The sequence below is a fragment of the Sciurus vulgaris genome, assembly GCF_902686455.1.
Source record: "Sciurus vulgaris genome assembly, chromosome: 13".
NCBI lineage: Eukaryota > Metazoa > Chordata > Mammalia > Rodentia > Sciuridae > Sciurus > Sciurus vulgaris.
In genome coordinates, this window is record NC_136474.1 from 42,343,779 (window position 1) to 42,358,979 (window position 15,201).

At 38.7% G+C, this 15,201-nt stretch overlaps 1 protein-coding gene across 1 annotated transcript in view; it reads left to right on the plus strand.

The window, feature by feature from the left end:
* EPB41L3 (erythrocyte membrane protein band 4.1 like 3) overlaps nt 1–15,201 on the plus strand; it is a 218,378-nt gene that overhangs the window by 127,223 nt on the left and 75,954 nt on the right. The window contains 2 exon segments of the mRNA XM_079109220.1: nt 4,177–4,391; nt 8,881–9,078. Of these exon segments, the coding sequence (XP_078965346.1) occupies nt 4,177–4,391; nt 8,881–9,078 (413 nt within the window).

Genomic DNA, 15,201 nt, shown 5'->3' on the forward strand with positions numbered 1-15,201 from the left:
TGGAAGCACACACTCACACACATACACATATTATACTTATTCCTTGCTTTTATGGGATGACTCTTATTATTTAAAATGGTACCTTTCCCTTTCCAACTCAGTGAAGACTGTTTTCCAAGTTTCCCTCTCCTCTTCTGGTATTTTCACTTTGGACTAAATTAACTGTTGATTCTTTGGATTACTTTACTGAAAGTAAATATTCTCATATTTACTTTTAATACTAAATTTACCATTTGTGTGTAGTTTAGACTGAATCCATATATATAGGTATAAGTAACAAATGTACATGTCTACATATACATATATAAAATTCATAGTTGTATAATGTTTTTCCTTAGATCTTTTGGAAACTTTTGATCAAGTTCTGTTTTCTTAGCCAAATAAAACAGAAATATCCTACTTTTTCAGTAAGAGTTACTAGACTCTAAAATACATAGATAGGATAATACGTGAGGTTGGTTTTGCAACCTCATTCTTTATAAAGTAACTATTGAAATACCATGTCCCAGGTACTCTGTTGGTATTGGTTATGTTGGTATTAGATATGAATACACAGTTCCCACCCTGGAATAGATAGGTTGGAGATCAAGGGAGTGGAGAATGATTATAAGATTTGACAATTACAGGAAGAAAACTCAGGCACAGACAGAACAACTGTGTGAACGAGGAATAACACGTAACATTCCTCAGCTAACCCTTGAGGAATGGGGAGTGGGCTGCTTAACAACAGAGGAAAGAATGACAGATGACATTGACGTGGGGTAGAAACTAAAGGGCAGCCATTGTGGCTGGGTCATAGTGGGTTGGAGGGCCAGGCAGTGGCCTCTGGGTAGGGCATCAGGGCCTAGTCATATCCCTGAGGGCCATGGTAATTAGGAGTTTAGATTTTACTGCAATTGTGTTGGGAAGCTGTTAAAGCGTTTTCAGCAGTGAGTAGGGATAGTACTGGATTTATGTATTATGGAGATTAGACAGAATAGACAGAGGTAAGCAGAAGTCAGGACAGAGAACCAGTGAGAGGTGACAGAAGGAATTCAAGAGAGAGAGATGATGGTGGCTCATGGAGGGACAGGGGACAGCTAAAAATTTATTTTGAAAATAGAACCAGAAGAACTTTCTCTTTTGTATGAGATAAGAAGGTGAGAGGAAGGAAAATATCAGGGACAACTGGCTCAAAGAAACAGCATTTCCCCTCCTCCAGGAGAGGGAGATGAGGGAGGGTGGGAATGGATGTAGGAGGGAGAAATCAAGAGGTATCTCTATGGCCACCATGGGGTGTGGTAAGTGGGCAAATGGATCCAACTTTGAAGCTCAGATCAGAGATTTGAACTAGAGTATGAGTGTGGGAAACGCTGACATATAGGAAGGATATAAAACCCTGGGAAAGTGTGTGGTATGCTGGGGAGAAGGTATAATGAGAGAGAAGAGGGCTGGAATGGAATATTCTGGAATTTGGCCACCCAGAGGCCAGGTTAAAAGAATAACCTATAAAGTGGAATGAGAATGAGTTGCCAGAGAGTAGAGGAGATGCCAGCGAGAGTGGTGTTATCTGAATCCCCAAGACAGGGAAGTGTGTTGACAAGGGAAGTTCATCGCCTGGGTTGGAGCTGCCCAGAGGTCAGATGATAGAATAGGGAAGAGGGCATGGTCCATTGCCTTGACCACAAGAGCCACTGCAATGCAGTGGTTGGGGTAGGAAGACAGATTAGGGTGATTGCAGAGAAAAGCAGAAGTGAGGAAGACAAGTAGGGTCAGCAACTTTTTTTTTTAAGTTGAGTCAGAAGTGGGAAGCAGAGGAACTTGGTAGCAGCTAAGGGGGGTGTGAGGTCAAGGGACGGCTACCTTGTTTTTAGAGGGCGGGAACCATAGCAGCGTGATCTTTATCACAGTCTGTAGACTGTGTTGCGTGTTGGGCATGGGCTAGCATACTAAGGTTCAAATGAGGCAGAAGCTGATTGCTGCTTCATGTGATGATCCAGAACATGTGGTGTGACTCTGACTTACTCCTGAACATGGCACGTCTGTGGCTGTGTCTGAGGAGACCATGGCATTTGTTGTCATTTTCTAGCCAATGGGAAACAGAGCCCTGGGGCAAGTGGCTTTGTCTTTATAAAGATGACCTAAATATCGAATACATTTTTTTCCTGTTGTCTCATTGTCTAGACTTAATCACACCATTGCAGCTCATCACAATCTCAAATCAGGGGGAGGAATTCTTGCTAAAGCCAAATGTTTAGTTACTAAAAGAAGTTACTAAAGGACAGTCCATTTCTGCCTCAGGAGATGAAGTCCTTGAGGTAGAGAGGGATGGGTTGTAACATTTTAATGTCTGTGTCTAAACCACAGGCAACACTTGGCTTATATTTGGTACTCAGTACATGTTGGGTGAGTTCAGTTGACTATTACATCTAATCCTCCCCCTTCCCAAAATGGGAATTGTAGGCTCTGAATTCCACAGTGCAAACACCTTGCTTCCCTCAGCTGTTTTCTCTTTGTGTTCCCACCACTTTCCAGGATAAGTGTACCAAAGAAAATATAATATTTACCTTCAAGATTCGCTTGAAAATCTAAAGTGTGATATGAGAATAAAAAGAAGAGAATATGTTAGTTTCGTTTGGATCACTTTCTTGCTCTGCATGTAGACTTGGTATTTACATATGTATGCTTTGAGCAGCTCAGCACATGCCAAGTTGACATGTCTTTTATTCAACAGAAGGCGTAGCTGGAGATTGGGAAAAGGAACCCTTAAGAAAAAAAAGAAAAAAGAAAAGAAAAAGAAAAAAAGTGTGGATGTAGCATTGAGTGGTATTTGCAATGTTTCCTTCTTCACACTTTTTAAACATATCCCATGGTATATTGTGAAGGTAGGGATTAAACGATGGCTTTACTACAATTACTAGTTTACCTAGTTTATTTTGCATAATTCTATATTATGCCAGTGAGTGTATCATTTACTTAAGGTATTACACTAGCCCTTTGTTCAGGATATTTTTATCATAAAATTAGAACTAGGAAGGAAAATTATATGACAACCTGAGATATTTGTTTTTAAGATATTTACTTCACATCTCTAAGATAAGAAATTACTCAAAATGTCATATCTACTTGGCATAGCAACTTTCTTGCTGCTTAGAGCAAAAATAGTGTTTAAAACACAGTGGCATGTCTATTAGGAGAAAAAAATAACAGCAGGAAATCAGTTCTTCAGGTGTAATCATGTTCGTTTTTCTCATTTGGCACATGTAGAAACTGAAGCACAAAATACTGAACTTGACCAGCAAACTATTAGAATGTGGTGGTAATATGATAGAAGGTCTGTTTTTAGAATCGATTAACACATTACTATTTATTAGGATCTTGGTTTGAGTTCCTTATGAGATGTGAGGCAAAGGCATGTTCACTGTTAAGGAAGTAAGGGGAAGCCAGGAAGACCAAGGGATTAACCTGGAGGTAAAGGTTGTGCTACCCATGGCCTCTTCCAGTCATGGCCAGTGCTTGTCCAGAATGGGACAGTGGCTACATTCCTGAAGAAATCCCTGTGGTAATTGCAGCTTCTATCTCCAAAGAAGGTGGCAAAATTAGGAGAAGTCACATGGGAAAGGCATTTGTTCCTAGAAAAATCCACAGATTCAGGGTTGAGGATAGCTCCGATGTAGAGATAAGAGAGAGGGAAATATGAATGAGAAGAATGTCTAACATTGTTAGATCATCCTTCCCAGGAACATATATATATATATATATATATATATATATATGTATGTAAATATATATGTGTGTATATATATATGTATAGGTGTATATATGTGTATGTATATATATATATAAATCTATCTATCTATCTATCTATATATATATTCAGCTAATTCACTTTTCTGAAATTGTTAGGACATTTTTGAAATGTCCATGATCATCTGAGGTAGAAGCCTATTAGAACAAAACCTGTAATCCTTACAAATCTACTTCCACTCCTGGTTCTTTTGTGTTCCTTTTCTGCCGCTGTTGAGCGTTCATCTTTGTGGTACCTCTGACAAGTCCTGTCTTGGGCCCCTGAAATGGAATTGCTCCCGGTTAAGCTGCTCTCCTCCTTGCCTGTGTGTGGTTCTCTGCCATTCATGGGTAGCACCCTGGTTTGCTGGCACCCAGTCACAGGACTTTCCCTTTTTTCTCTCTTTGCAGAACAATCAACCATGACAACCGAATCCGGATCAGACTCAGAATCCAAGGCAGATCAGGAGGCTGAGCCCCAGGAGGCGGCGGCGGGTGCACAGGGGCGCGAGGGGGCGCAGCCCGGGCCTCCGGAGCCCCCGAGCGGGAGCGGGAGCGGCGAGGAGCCGCCGGTGCTGGAGCAATTCGAGGCCGCGGCAGCGCACAGCACTCCGGTGCGGAGGGAGGTGAGCGATGGCCAGAAAAGCAATTACAGGCTGTTTGCTGAGCTTCTCCAGGCTCTGCTTTCACCCTGGTCTCTTAGCACTAGAGGCAGCTATGAGGGGTCATCTGCTTTGGCCCTGTGGTTCCAGACAGATGAAATGCATGCTATTTTAAGGCTGTCAGTGAATGACATTCCCCAACCTTGCTTGGTAACTCCTTCCTTAAATTAAAACACTTAAACTTACACGGAAATCTGAACTGGATATTAATGGTCATATCTGAATTTACAAGAAGGGTGGACAGAAAACTGATAGCTTTAATTATGCTGGTGGTCGTTTTTTATTTCAAGTATAAGGGTTAGAGCTGTTTTGATCCCCCCCCCCCTATTTTTAGCAGATGTTCAGATAGGTCTCTTTTCCTCCTCTGTATACATCTATATTATCAACTCCTTTCCCTGCATGTTTGAGTTGTCAAGAATAATGTATACATTTTATAAGATTTTGTTCATTCAAGAGGCCCTGGAAGCCCTGGCTATCCCCCAGCATTACACACACACACACACACCCACACACACACAAAGAAAAGAAAGAAAGAAAAAGAAAAGAGAGCAAAAGAAAGAAAGAAAAATCAAAAGACTAAATTATGGTTTATATTCAGGCTTTGAATAAATTCGTGTTTAAATTTTTTTGTCTTAAAACTTTGTAAGTGGAATCTACATGTTTTGTATGTAGTATAAAATCTTACAAATGCTTAGCCTCTTATAATTTGGAAGTATTTGTGTTGAGCTAGTGATTTTACAAAATGATGAGAGAAATCAGTGTATCAGTGAAAAATCTCTGGAAATTACAACATATTATTATAATTTTAAGCTCTGTGTTTATATCCAGATATTTTCTTTCTTGTCCTATGGCGTTTGCAAGTTGTTCTTTTAAAGAGAATTAATAATAACATACACCTTCACTTTATGAGTAGGTGCTCTGTTTGATGAAAGAGGTTTTGCTGAGTGCTGGGGATTCCCAGCCCTGCAAACAAAATCTAAGGAACTACTGTTGTTGGCATCATGGTTTTTCTTTACTTTTTCTTTTTTCTTTTGCAGAGTTATGATAGTAATATTTTAATATTTGTTTGGTTACCTTTAATCTTCCTTTAGTCTGACTTTTTCCTTCTTTCCTTTTAGTTCTGAAATGAAACATGAAAATGGGAGATAATTCTAGAAAAGGATGAGTGTCTATACCTAGACGTGACTTAGCACACAGTCATGTGTTGCTTATGGACAGGGTACATAGTAAGAAGTGCATCATTAGGCAATTTCAACATCCTGTCAGCATCATAAAGTGCACTTGCACAACCTAGGTAGCAGGCTGTACCATCCAGATTGTGTAAATGCAGGACTTTATGTATGTATATGTACTATATGTATAAATATAACCATATACATGGCTATATACATATACATATATGCATGTATGTGTCTATATATGTATGTACATATATATGTGTATATATATATATGGTCTATTGCTCTTAAAGCCCTCATGAACAGAACTATAGGAGATTAAATGAAGCACAAGAGAAAATGATACATTCAAAAGGCTTGGTGAGACTGTGTTCTGTTTTATAGCAAACTTGATTTTTGTTTTGATTTATATGCAATACTAGGGATTGAACTCAGGGGTGCTCTTCTACTGAGCTACATCCCAGACCTTTTTATTTTATTTTGAGACAGGGTTTCACTAAATTGCCAAGGCTGGCTTTGAATTTGCGATTCTCCTATCTCATTCTCCCACCTTTCTGGGATTATAGGCATGCACTACCAAGCTAGGAATGGACTTGTTTTTTATAAGTAGAAGAAATGAAGTCTAAAACAACCTTAAAACATACAGTATGGTGAACGAATAAACCTATAACATAGTCATTTATTGTTATTATTGAGTATTATGCATGTGCTGTACTTTATATGACTGCCAGCACAGTGAGGTTGTTTACACCAGCACACCACAGACATGTGAGCAGTGCATTTCACTATGACATTACAATGGCTGTGATGTCACCAGGTGGTAGGAGTTTTTCAGTTCCATTATAATTTTGACAGGACCACCACCATATATGCAGTCAGTCCTTTGTTGGCCAAAATGTTATTATGTGGTACGAGACTGTACTTTTATGTTCTGCAGTCCGATGCTTGAAACCCAGCAAGAGAAGTAATGTAAAACCACCGGAGCAGGTGAGACCTGGCTGTGCAGGGCAGAGATCTTAGTCTTGTCTCCTGATCGTCAGTAGTCTCTCAGGATTGTTTAGGCCCTCAGGCCTCAGTTGTTCATTTATAAAATGAAGTTCTCAGAAATGGTCTTTTCTAAGACTCTTCTTTAAAGTTCTTGCTCCATGATAGAGGAAGTCAGTTATGTTGCAGGTAATTGGGAAAAGGCATATTTTGGTGTAGAGTGATGATTAAAACATGGGTTTGGCAGAATTTGAATTCCAGTTTTCTAATTTTGTGGCCTTGAGAAGGCTCCCTGGTTCTGTCTTTCCTCCTCTGCAAATAAGTGTGGTAATAGCTCCATTTCAGAGCTGCTATGAGAATTGAATGAAGTACAGAATTTACTGAAGTGTGATACTGATATTTTAAAATTCCAATGCATTGTGTGGCTGCGATTGACATTTCATTTGAGGTACTTGGTCTGCTCTTCTACAGCTGTTAAAGTTGTTTGTAAAATGTGTTATAAGAGCCTCAGATGTAGATTCATTTTTCAAGTGTTCCCAGAAATGAGACCTGCCCTTTGAGTGATGGTTTAAGATGCTCTGGAGTTGACATTTCAATAGCCCCAAACTTTATTCTCAGATGCAGACATTTTTATTTTTGTAGAGGAAAAATGAAATTTTGTCTTCCCTAATACAGAGGGAAAAGTTGATTCCAGGTAAAATTTAGATTAAAAAAAATATGTACTTTCAGTTGACCTTGCCTGTGATGATTTGAAATATAAATTAAATATGCAAAATCCTTGTACAAATTGTAGAGCATCTCACAAAATGCATTTTGGTTGTTGACAAGCAATCCCAAGGTTACCAAACTTCTCCTTAAACTCCCTCAAGGCCAATATTAATAATAGTTTTATGAGTTTTCTTACACTTTTTAAAATTTTAATGCAGTGATAGGAAAAGAATAATGGTCAAAAAAGTTGGAGTAGGCTGTCAGGGCAGGTTTTCTTTCACTTATTAATCTCTTTGAGCAACTATTCTAACTTTTGATATTATTTACTAATTTTTTTTCTTGGCTTATTTTTATAGGCTCAGCAGATTGCTTTCTTTCTTTTCTTAATAACTTCTCAAGTCTTAGAGTTCCTAAACCTGGTGCTGAAAGAGAGGACTATATTTGCAATCCTTTAGATTGAAAACAAGGTAGAAAATCAGAAATCTATACCTAAAATCCAAAATAAGTATACCCAGAATGATGTTGCGGTTATAAAATTGTGGCGACCAATAAAATAGCTGAAATGATAAACTCTCAATACTGTCTCTACTCAAGAGCCCATGTAGTTTCAGCACCAAGTTAATAGTACACTCCTATGAGAGGAAATTTCACACATATTTCAAGGAGTCTGAACGGAATATTAGCAGGTATCTTTGTGTGGACTGTTGGTGCATATTTGCAGGCTAGTGGAGATGGTAGTCTGGCCATGGGTTGAATTTGTCCTGCCACCACTGGTGGTCACTTAACAGAAGGAGTTGTAGGAGATGATTGGAGAGCAGTACATAGACATGTCAAGGGAATCGCCTCAGGGAGAATTTCTGTGCCACAAGGGGTGTCCTTTGCAGACTCTGGCCTGGACTAGCCTGTTGTGATTCAGGAGCAGATTAAAGCTTTTGGACAGTTTTGATCTGTTCTCATACAGACTCATTACAGTGAAGAGAAGTGGACTTAAGGGATTTACTTTGTGATGAATTTCAGTGCTGCTGACTTTATTGAATTGATTTAGAGTAAAATCAAATATTTTAACAGTTATAAAATTACAGAAAAGATTAATACTTGAAGCTCTCTAAGCCTTATCATTTATAAGTTTCCTTGTAAGCATATGGATAGAAAAAGTCAAGGAATATACAAGTACCTAGTGAATTATGAAAATAGAGTGGATAAGATAAAAGCTAGATGATTAATTTGAGAGGCCTGTGTGATTCGATGCCATTTTTTTGTTTTAAGTCAGGAGTGAATTTCTCCTTTTTTGCTTAGTGAAATCTTGATGGCATTTGCTAGCTCAGTGCTTCTAAACTACATCCTGGAGTCAAACCCATATGGGGACCTGTTGGTGCATTTAAATGGAAAAAGTTGTTTAGGCGAAACTGAGCATTATAAATACTTGTGTGTGTATATCCACTCCTGATACTTTATTTCAGATCCTTCTCCTCTAGAAAATGGGAAAGCAGCCTCTTCCCCAAAAGAGTTGCGCCATTGCCTGAGCGATGCAATATTTATTTCCTGTCTTGCAATGAAAACTCTTCATTGTTTGCTCTTCACAGGTCACTGACAAGGAACAGGAGTTTGCTGCCGCAGCTGCAAAACAGCTCGAGTATCAGCAATTTGAAGACGATAAACTTTCTCAGAAATCATCTAGCAGCAAACTGTCTCGGTCTCCATTAAAGATTGTCAAAAAGCCTAAAAGCATGCAGTGCAAAGTGATACTTCTAGATGGGTCAGAATATTCCTGTGATGTGGAGGTAAGTACGTATTTTAAAACTCTGGTCCCCTAGATACTGAAAGCTGGGGAATATTGGTATAAAAGACACAAGCTGGGGCTGGGGAGAGTGCTTGCCTCGTAAGCCCAAGGCCCTGGGTTCAATCCCCAGCACTGCCAAGAAAAAAAAAAAAACAAGCTGCCTCTTTATTTTCTAGAACTCCAGAAAATTACTTACAACTAGTCTGTAAATGCAAAAGTATTTCCACCTCTAACCGGGAACCAAATTATTTAAAATATGTAGTGTCCCAAAATAGTATAATTAAAAGTAAAACATGATCTTGTACATATATTTTTTTAAAAGATGGTTTCTTCCAATACTTTCCATAATAGGAACAAAAAAAAAAAAATTAGAGACTTAAGAATTAACTTTTTAAAAACACATCCTATTATTAAATGAAGTTTACCTTTTTATTTGCATAATTTATGGCCAAGTCACTTATTACTTGGCAGAAACTTAAAATTCTGTACATAGCATTAGAGAGATAATTTAAAATGTTCACATCCTTTTCTTGCTCAGGGAATGAGTAATTTTTAAAATGCATGTGGTGGGGGAAATTGATCTTGGTGTAAAAGGGTATGCTTCTCTTCATGCTTTTTTGTAAAGAAAACTAAAGTTACTTTTGGAGAAGGGGCAGTTGAATGACTTTAGTTAGAGATACTTTGCAAGACCGAGTTAGCAGATGAGAACAACGCAGCCTGTCAGTAGCTATGGAGATGGATGAGTGTTTACTTCTCTGAGTAGCATGGAATATCCATGCAGGGCATGAACTCAAGCTATTAGAGTAGGTTCCTGCACGCACCATCGAGTGACTTGCTCTTATGCAAGGTGATTCAATTTCAGGTTTGGCACCTTCATTCAAAGAGCACATTCTTCCTGCCTCCAGCCTCTGCCCTGGTCATTCAGGAAGGGGACATCCTGTGTTCCTCCAAGCCACAGTCTGCCCACCCAGGCCCCACAGGCAGTGCCCATGTGTATGATCACAGGTTACTATTCCTCTTCTTCCTGATGACCAGTGCCAATCTAATTTCCCACGTTCCCCAGTCATTATCTCCACTTCCTCCATCTTACAACCACCTTTTCATTCTGTATATAGTTCCCACAAGGTACCCATGCATCCAGTGCTTCTCTTGCAATGTAAGATTCAAATTCATTTCCTATCAATTGTGTCATTTAGGGTAGGCTACTAAATGATTACAGATTGCAGGAACACAAAAATTTAAGAAAATTTGTGGGAATGTAGAAGAAAATTTAAATTAAGGAAAATAATTCTTACATCAAAATTATTTAGTCACATACTGATTTGTAGAAAAATTCTGTCATTCTTTAGCTTTACAAACATTGATGGGCTGCTGCAGGAGGTTCCAAGGACACAATAAGGTTTGTCATGCACAGATCTGTTGCTTATATTTTGTTGCCTCTGATTTTGGCTAATTTCCTAGACCAAAGGGTCCAATTAATGATTTGGATATAATTCTGTAAAGGGGGAACACCAATAGTATAGTTGGGTTTTACTATGAAGGTGAAAGGACTTTGTGACATTGAGAAAGATTATCAAATTTAATTTATATATGCCTTCCAACTCATTGTAGATAATCACTGTGGTTTTAGACACAGGATTTTTATTTTGTAATTAATTTGGATATAATTTTTTGTTACTTTTAATGTCACTGTGAACATTGTGAGTAGCATGGCAATGTTGGGTAGTTCTTTCCCTTTATCATAAAATATTTTTTGCATTTGACAAATTTATAAGGGTAACTATTTTCTGGGGTATACAAATTTGCAAGCAGAATATTGTCTATCACCAAAAGTCCTTGGTGGTAGGGAAAAAAATGTGTTCACTCTTAACATCTTTGTGAAGAAAATGGAGGGACGTGAATATGGTCAAGTTCAGTAAATTTAGTTGTTGGTGATTGGTTGGAGTAAGAAAAGTGAATTGTGGATCAGTGGAGTGAGCTTCTTAAGGTGGCAGTGAGATCTGGTTGAAAAGGCATATGGAAAACACCTCTCATTTGACATAAACTACAGAAAGTAAAGCTTAACTGGCAAGATACACACAGGACATCGAGGTGAACAGAGACTGAAAAGCATCGTCCCAGGGGGATGTACTTCAGTCTCTGCGCTTCTCTGAGCTGGAGTTTTTCTCAAAGACTTGGATGAAGGGACAGAAACACAGAACAGTTTTTTTTTTTTTTTCTTGCTTTTTTAATTGATGAAGAGCTTGAAGAGACTAATGCCCCCAAAGTGTCAGAATCCAGTTTTCTTGTAAGGCAAAGCTAGAACCGAGGTAAAACTTCATTCTCTTAGAAGGGATCAAGGGCAAATTGGAAATGTGTTTGGTGTAAAGGACCATCGGTCTTAGTAAGAGTTTGGGTAAAAGTCATCTTTGAGTTTAAGTTGATTAGCAAACTGAGGATGAACCCACAGTATGGTGTAGCTATCAAGACTGCTCATGTAATCGCAGGCTGCTTCCGTGGAAATATAGCATGTGGTGGAAATATAGCATGTGTTTTGTAGAACGTAGTGAGCTATTGGTTCCTTAGGCTGGATTGTTGCCCTCTGTAGGACTGTTTTTAGACATGTGGTAAGTGCTCCAAAGCCACTAGCTGGGGTAGCCTAATGGACTTGCCTCTTATAACTCGTGATTTCGAGAAACTTCCTAAACTTTAAAAACCTTGATTTCTGTTATGGTTTAAATGTGTCCCTCTGAAGTTTCGTGTGTTAAAAACTTAATACCCACATTCATGTGTTGGTGGTATTTGAAGTTGGGACCTTTGGGAAATAATTGGGATTAGATGAGATCATCCGGGTTGGGGGTAGCCCATATGGGCATTATTTTGCTTTATAAGAACAGAGAGACAAGACGCCAGCTAGTGCATTTGCTCTGCCTTGCTATGTGATGCCCTCTGCCACATTATAATGGAGCATGTTGGCCCTTAGCAGACACTGATGCCATGCTCTCGGACTTCAGCACCTCCAAAACTGTAAGGTCAATAAACTTCTATTCTTTCTAAATTATCCAGTTTGGTGTGTTTTGTCAAAGCAACAGAAAATGGACAAAGGAAGTTTTCTCAAGAAACAAATGAAGGTAAAAATACTTGCCTCAAAAAATATTATTGAGAATATTAAAGCAAATAATTTATTTTACTTTTTTTGAGTTTTAGTATATTCTTAGTAAATGAGAGCTATTTTATAATGATGATAAGAACCTTGAACCTCTGGCTTATTCAGGAGAGAATTATAGGATTGTGATTGACCTGAAAACATTGTCATGACAAATGAGACAGGATTTAGAAGGGACAGGTTAGCTATTTTCAGGTACTTGGAAAGATTATCATTGTAGGATTGTCATAACTTTTTTTAATACACATAAAACAAAACCAAGATACTAGTTACAGGATGTTAGATTTTAAATAAAAATAGATGTTTTCAATTATTGTTGTCAACCTTGTGATGATGTTTGTTCAGTCATTAGGAGAATTTCAGGACAAACTGTAGGTGCATTTAGGGAAGCCAGCTATTCCTCAGACGTTATTTAAGACCAGACAACTTCCAATGTCCCTTCCTACTCAAACTCAAGGAGAGAAGAGAGGGCAAACACAGAATCCTCAAAGGTAAAAGAATTGCTTCCCTAATCCATAGTGAATTTATGAATAGAATACAGGGGACAGTAGCAGTTAGAACACTTTTATGCATTTTTTTACGGCATCAAAAAAGGCATTTTATTTTAATAAAACTGTGATCCTTTCTCCCATGGCTTGCTTAATGTCTCCCCCACCTCACCATCAGAATCAACAGGCTCAACTCCACCATGACTTAATCATGAGAATTTATAGTTGTTTACGAAGGGCCCCCTGCCAGCACATGTGCCTGCACAGACACACAAACACACAGCCCTTGGAATAGCTTTTTTTTTTTCTTTTCTTTTCTTTTGAAGCCTTTAGGTGGCATTTCTCCTTGCCAAGCATTGCCACAGTGGGAGACCAGTGACCCAGGCAAGCAACATGCAAGGAGCTGGGTCCTGGAAAGAATTGACTGAACAGTTACTGCGTGTTCACTGTAATTCACCCCCCAAATTTTGATTTAGCCTTCTCAGATTGTGCTGGATTTTTCTAAGGTTCTCCTAGCCATTGGTGTAAATCATTGTAGAATGCAGCGTTTTTACATTGGAGAGACATTTTCCTACATATGTTTGAATTCTTAGTCTTAATGTTCTACATTAGAAGAAAAGATCTTATAATAAGCAAAGGTCTTATTATAGGCAATTTGATGTATACACTTGGGAAATGTTTAAACTCTACCAGGTTTTCATATATGCTAACTAAAGCACTAACATTGTGATTTCCTACTTGGTATTTTTAATTGAACCCAAGCAACTTTCTATAGCCAGTTTATTATCGTTGTTGGTGTTTGCTTCTTAAACGTAAATTTTAAGAGAGAAAATAAAAACGCCCCAGTCCCAAATGTGTGCTCATCATATTTACTTTAGTTCCTTCCATGTTCAACAGGCTAATTTGTGTCTGTCTGATTAGCACTCAATATAGTTCCTAATGACCATCCAGTTAGACACTTGCTTTCTCTTGTCCAGGTACCCTTCTACTCAAGTTTGATTTGGTTTTAGGAAAATCTGTCAGACTAGATCTCAATGTTGAGTTCACAGTGCCTGACACAGGTTCATTGCTACAACAGTTCACAAGCCACTTTGTTAGGGCAGTATGGCTTGTTTTCGACTGGAAACCCTGTTGGTAGATTTCCTAGAGCGTTGCTGGGGGAGTTGTGGAGGGTTTACCAAGCAGGGTTTACTTGTAAGGATCCTACTGTGTTTCTGTCATCACATGAAGCCTCAGTTTCCTTAGCTCCTAAATATTGCCAGTGCAATTAGTGAGGGAGACTTAGTGCTTGAGGGACTCAGGTATATCCACACTGGGCTCATACTCCAGGGGAAAATTTCAGTGCTTCAATCACACCAGAAGGAGATTTATATCCAGATCCAGGCAAATCATATAGAGGTGTTTAAGCACAGCAGTAAAACACTAAAAACTCAGGACCTAGGTTAGTTAGGCACCTCCCAGACACCCGATGATTGAATGGACTTCATGACTGAGGACTATTGAAGTCCCTCATGATGGGCGCCGAATCTGGAATCATCACCAACACAGTCAAGTTGGCCCCAACAGCATTCCTGAGACCATCCAGAGATGCTCCTCAGGTACCAAAGTGGCTGAGGAAGCTCACGGAACTCTGCCACAAATGTGCTTTTAGAATCTTCCGGCTATTGATCAGGAAAGGACTGTTCACAAAATCGCCACATGCTCTGTCTTGCTGGTGATTTGAGTAACTGACCAAATGAAGCTCCCATGTTGTGTTCTGTGTTTATACGGGTTTGGTTGGAAAAACAAATTAGGTGTCTGAATTCTCCAGCTTCTATAGGTTATGTGATTAAAATACTTCCCAATCCCTTTAGATAGGGAACAGAATTGTCTTCACTGTTGATTTAAAAAAAAAAAAAAAAAAAAAAGAATACCTATTACCTTTCTTGAATTAGAAGAAATGGTAAATAATCGTACAGTGTAAGAAAGTGACTTTTTCAATGCTTGCATAAATGTTTTTCATTTAAAAAGCACATACATCACAGAGATTTTGGTTGTGTGGGACTGTGAACTTCAGCTTAACCTGTAAAATGCCACTCTTCTTAGTGGTCCTCTGCTCTGCTGAATGTCTTACCGTCCCAAACATCTGTCCTGTGCTACAGCTGACTGGCCCCAGCTAACAGCAGCAGTAATTCCCTGCCAGAAGAATGATGCCCCTGGGGACCCCAGAGGAGGGAAGGGTGTTAATTAACTTTACTTCCTTGTGTGATGGCTCTTTGGTGCAACCATAGGAACAGTTACACACAAGAACTGTTAGCACGGAATGTCTCATTTGCCTGACAATGTTACCATTAAATTTTCTTCCCAAGGTATCAAAATTGTCCCCATTAAGGTTTGATGAAAAAGAGACTCTTAAAAAAAAACTGTTAAATCTGTTCTTCTGGTCTTCATATTTAAAAAGTAATAAGCTTTAATGGTCCATTATGATTTAGACATGGTCTGTTAAACACTC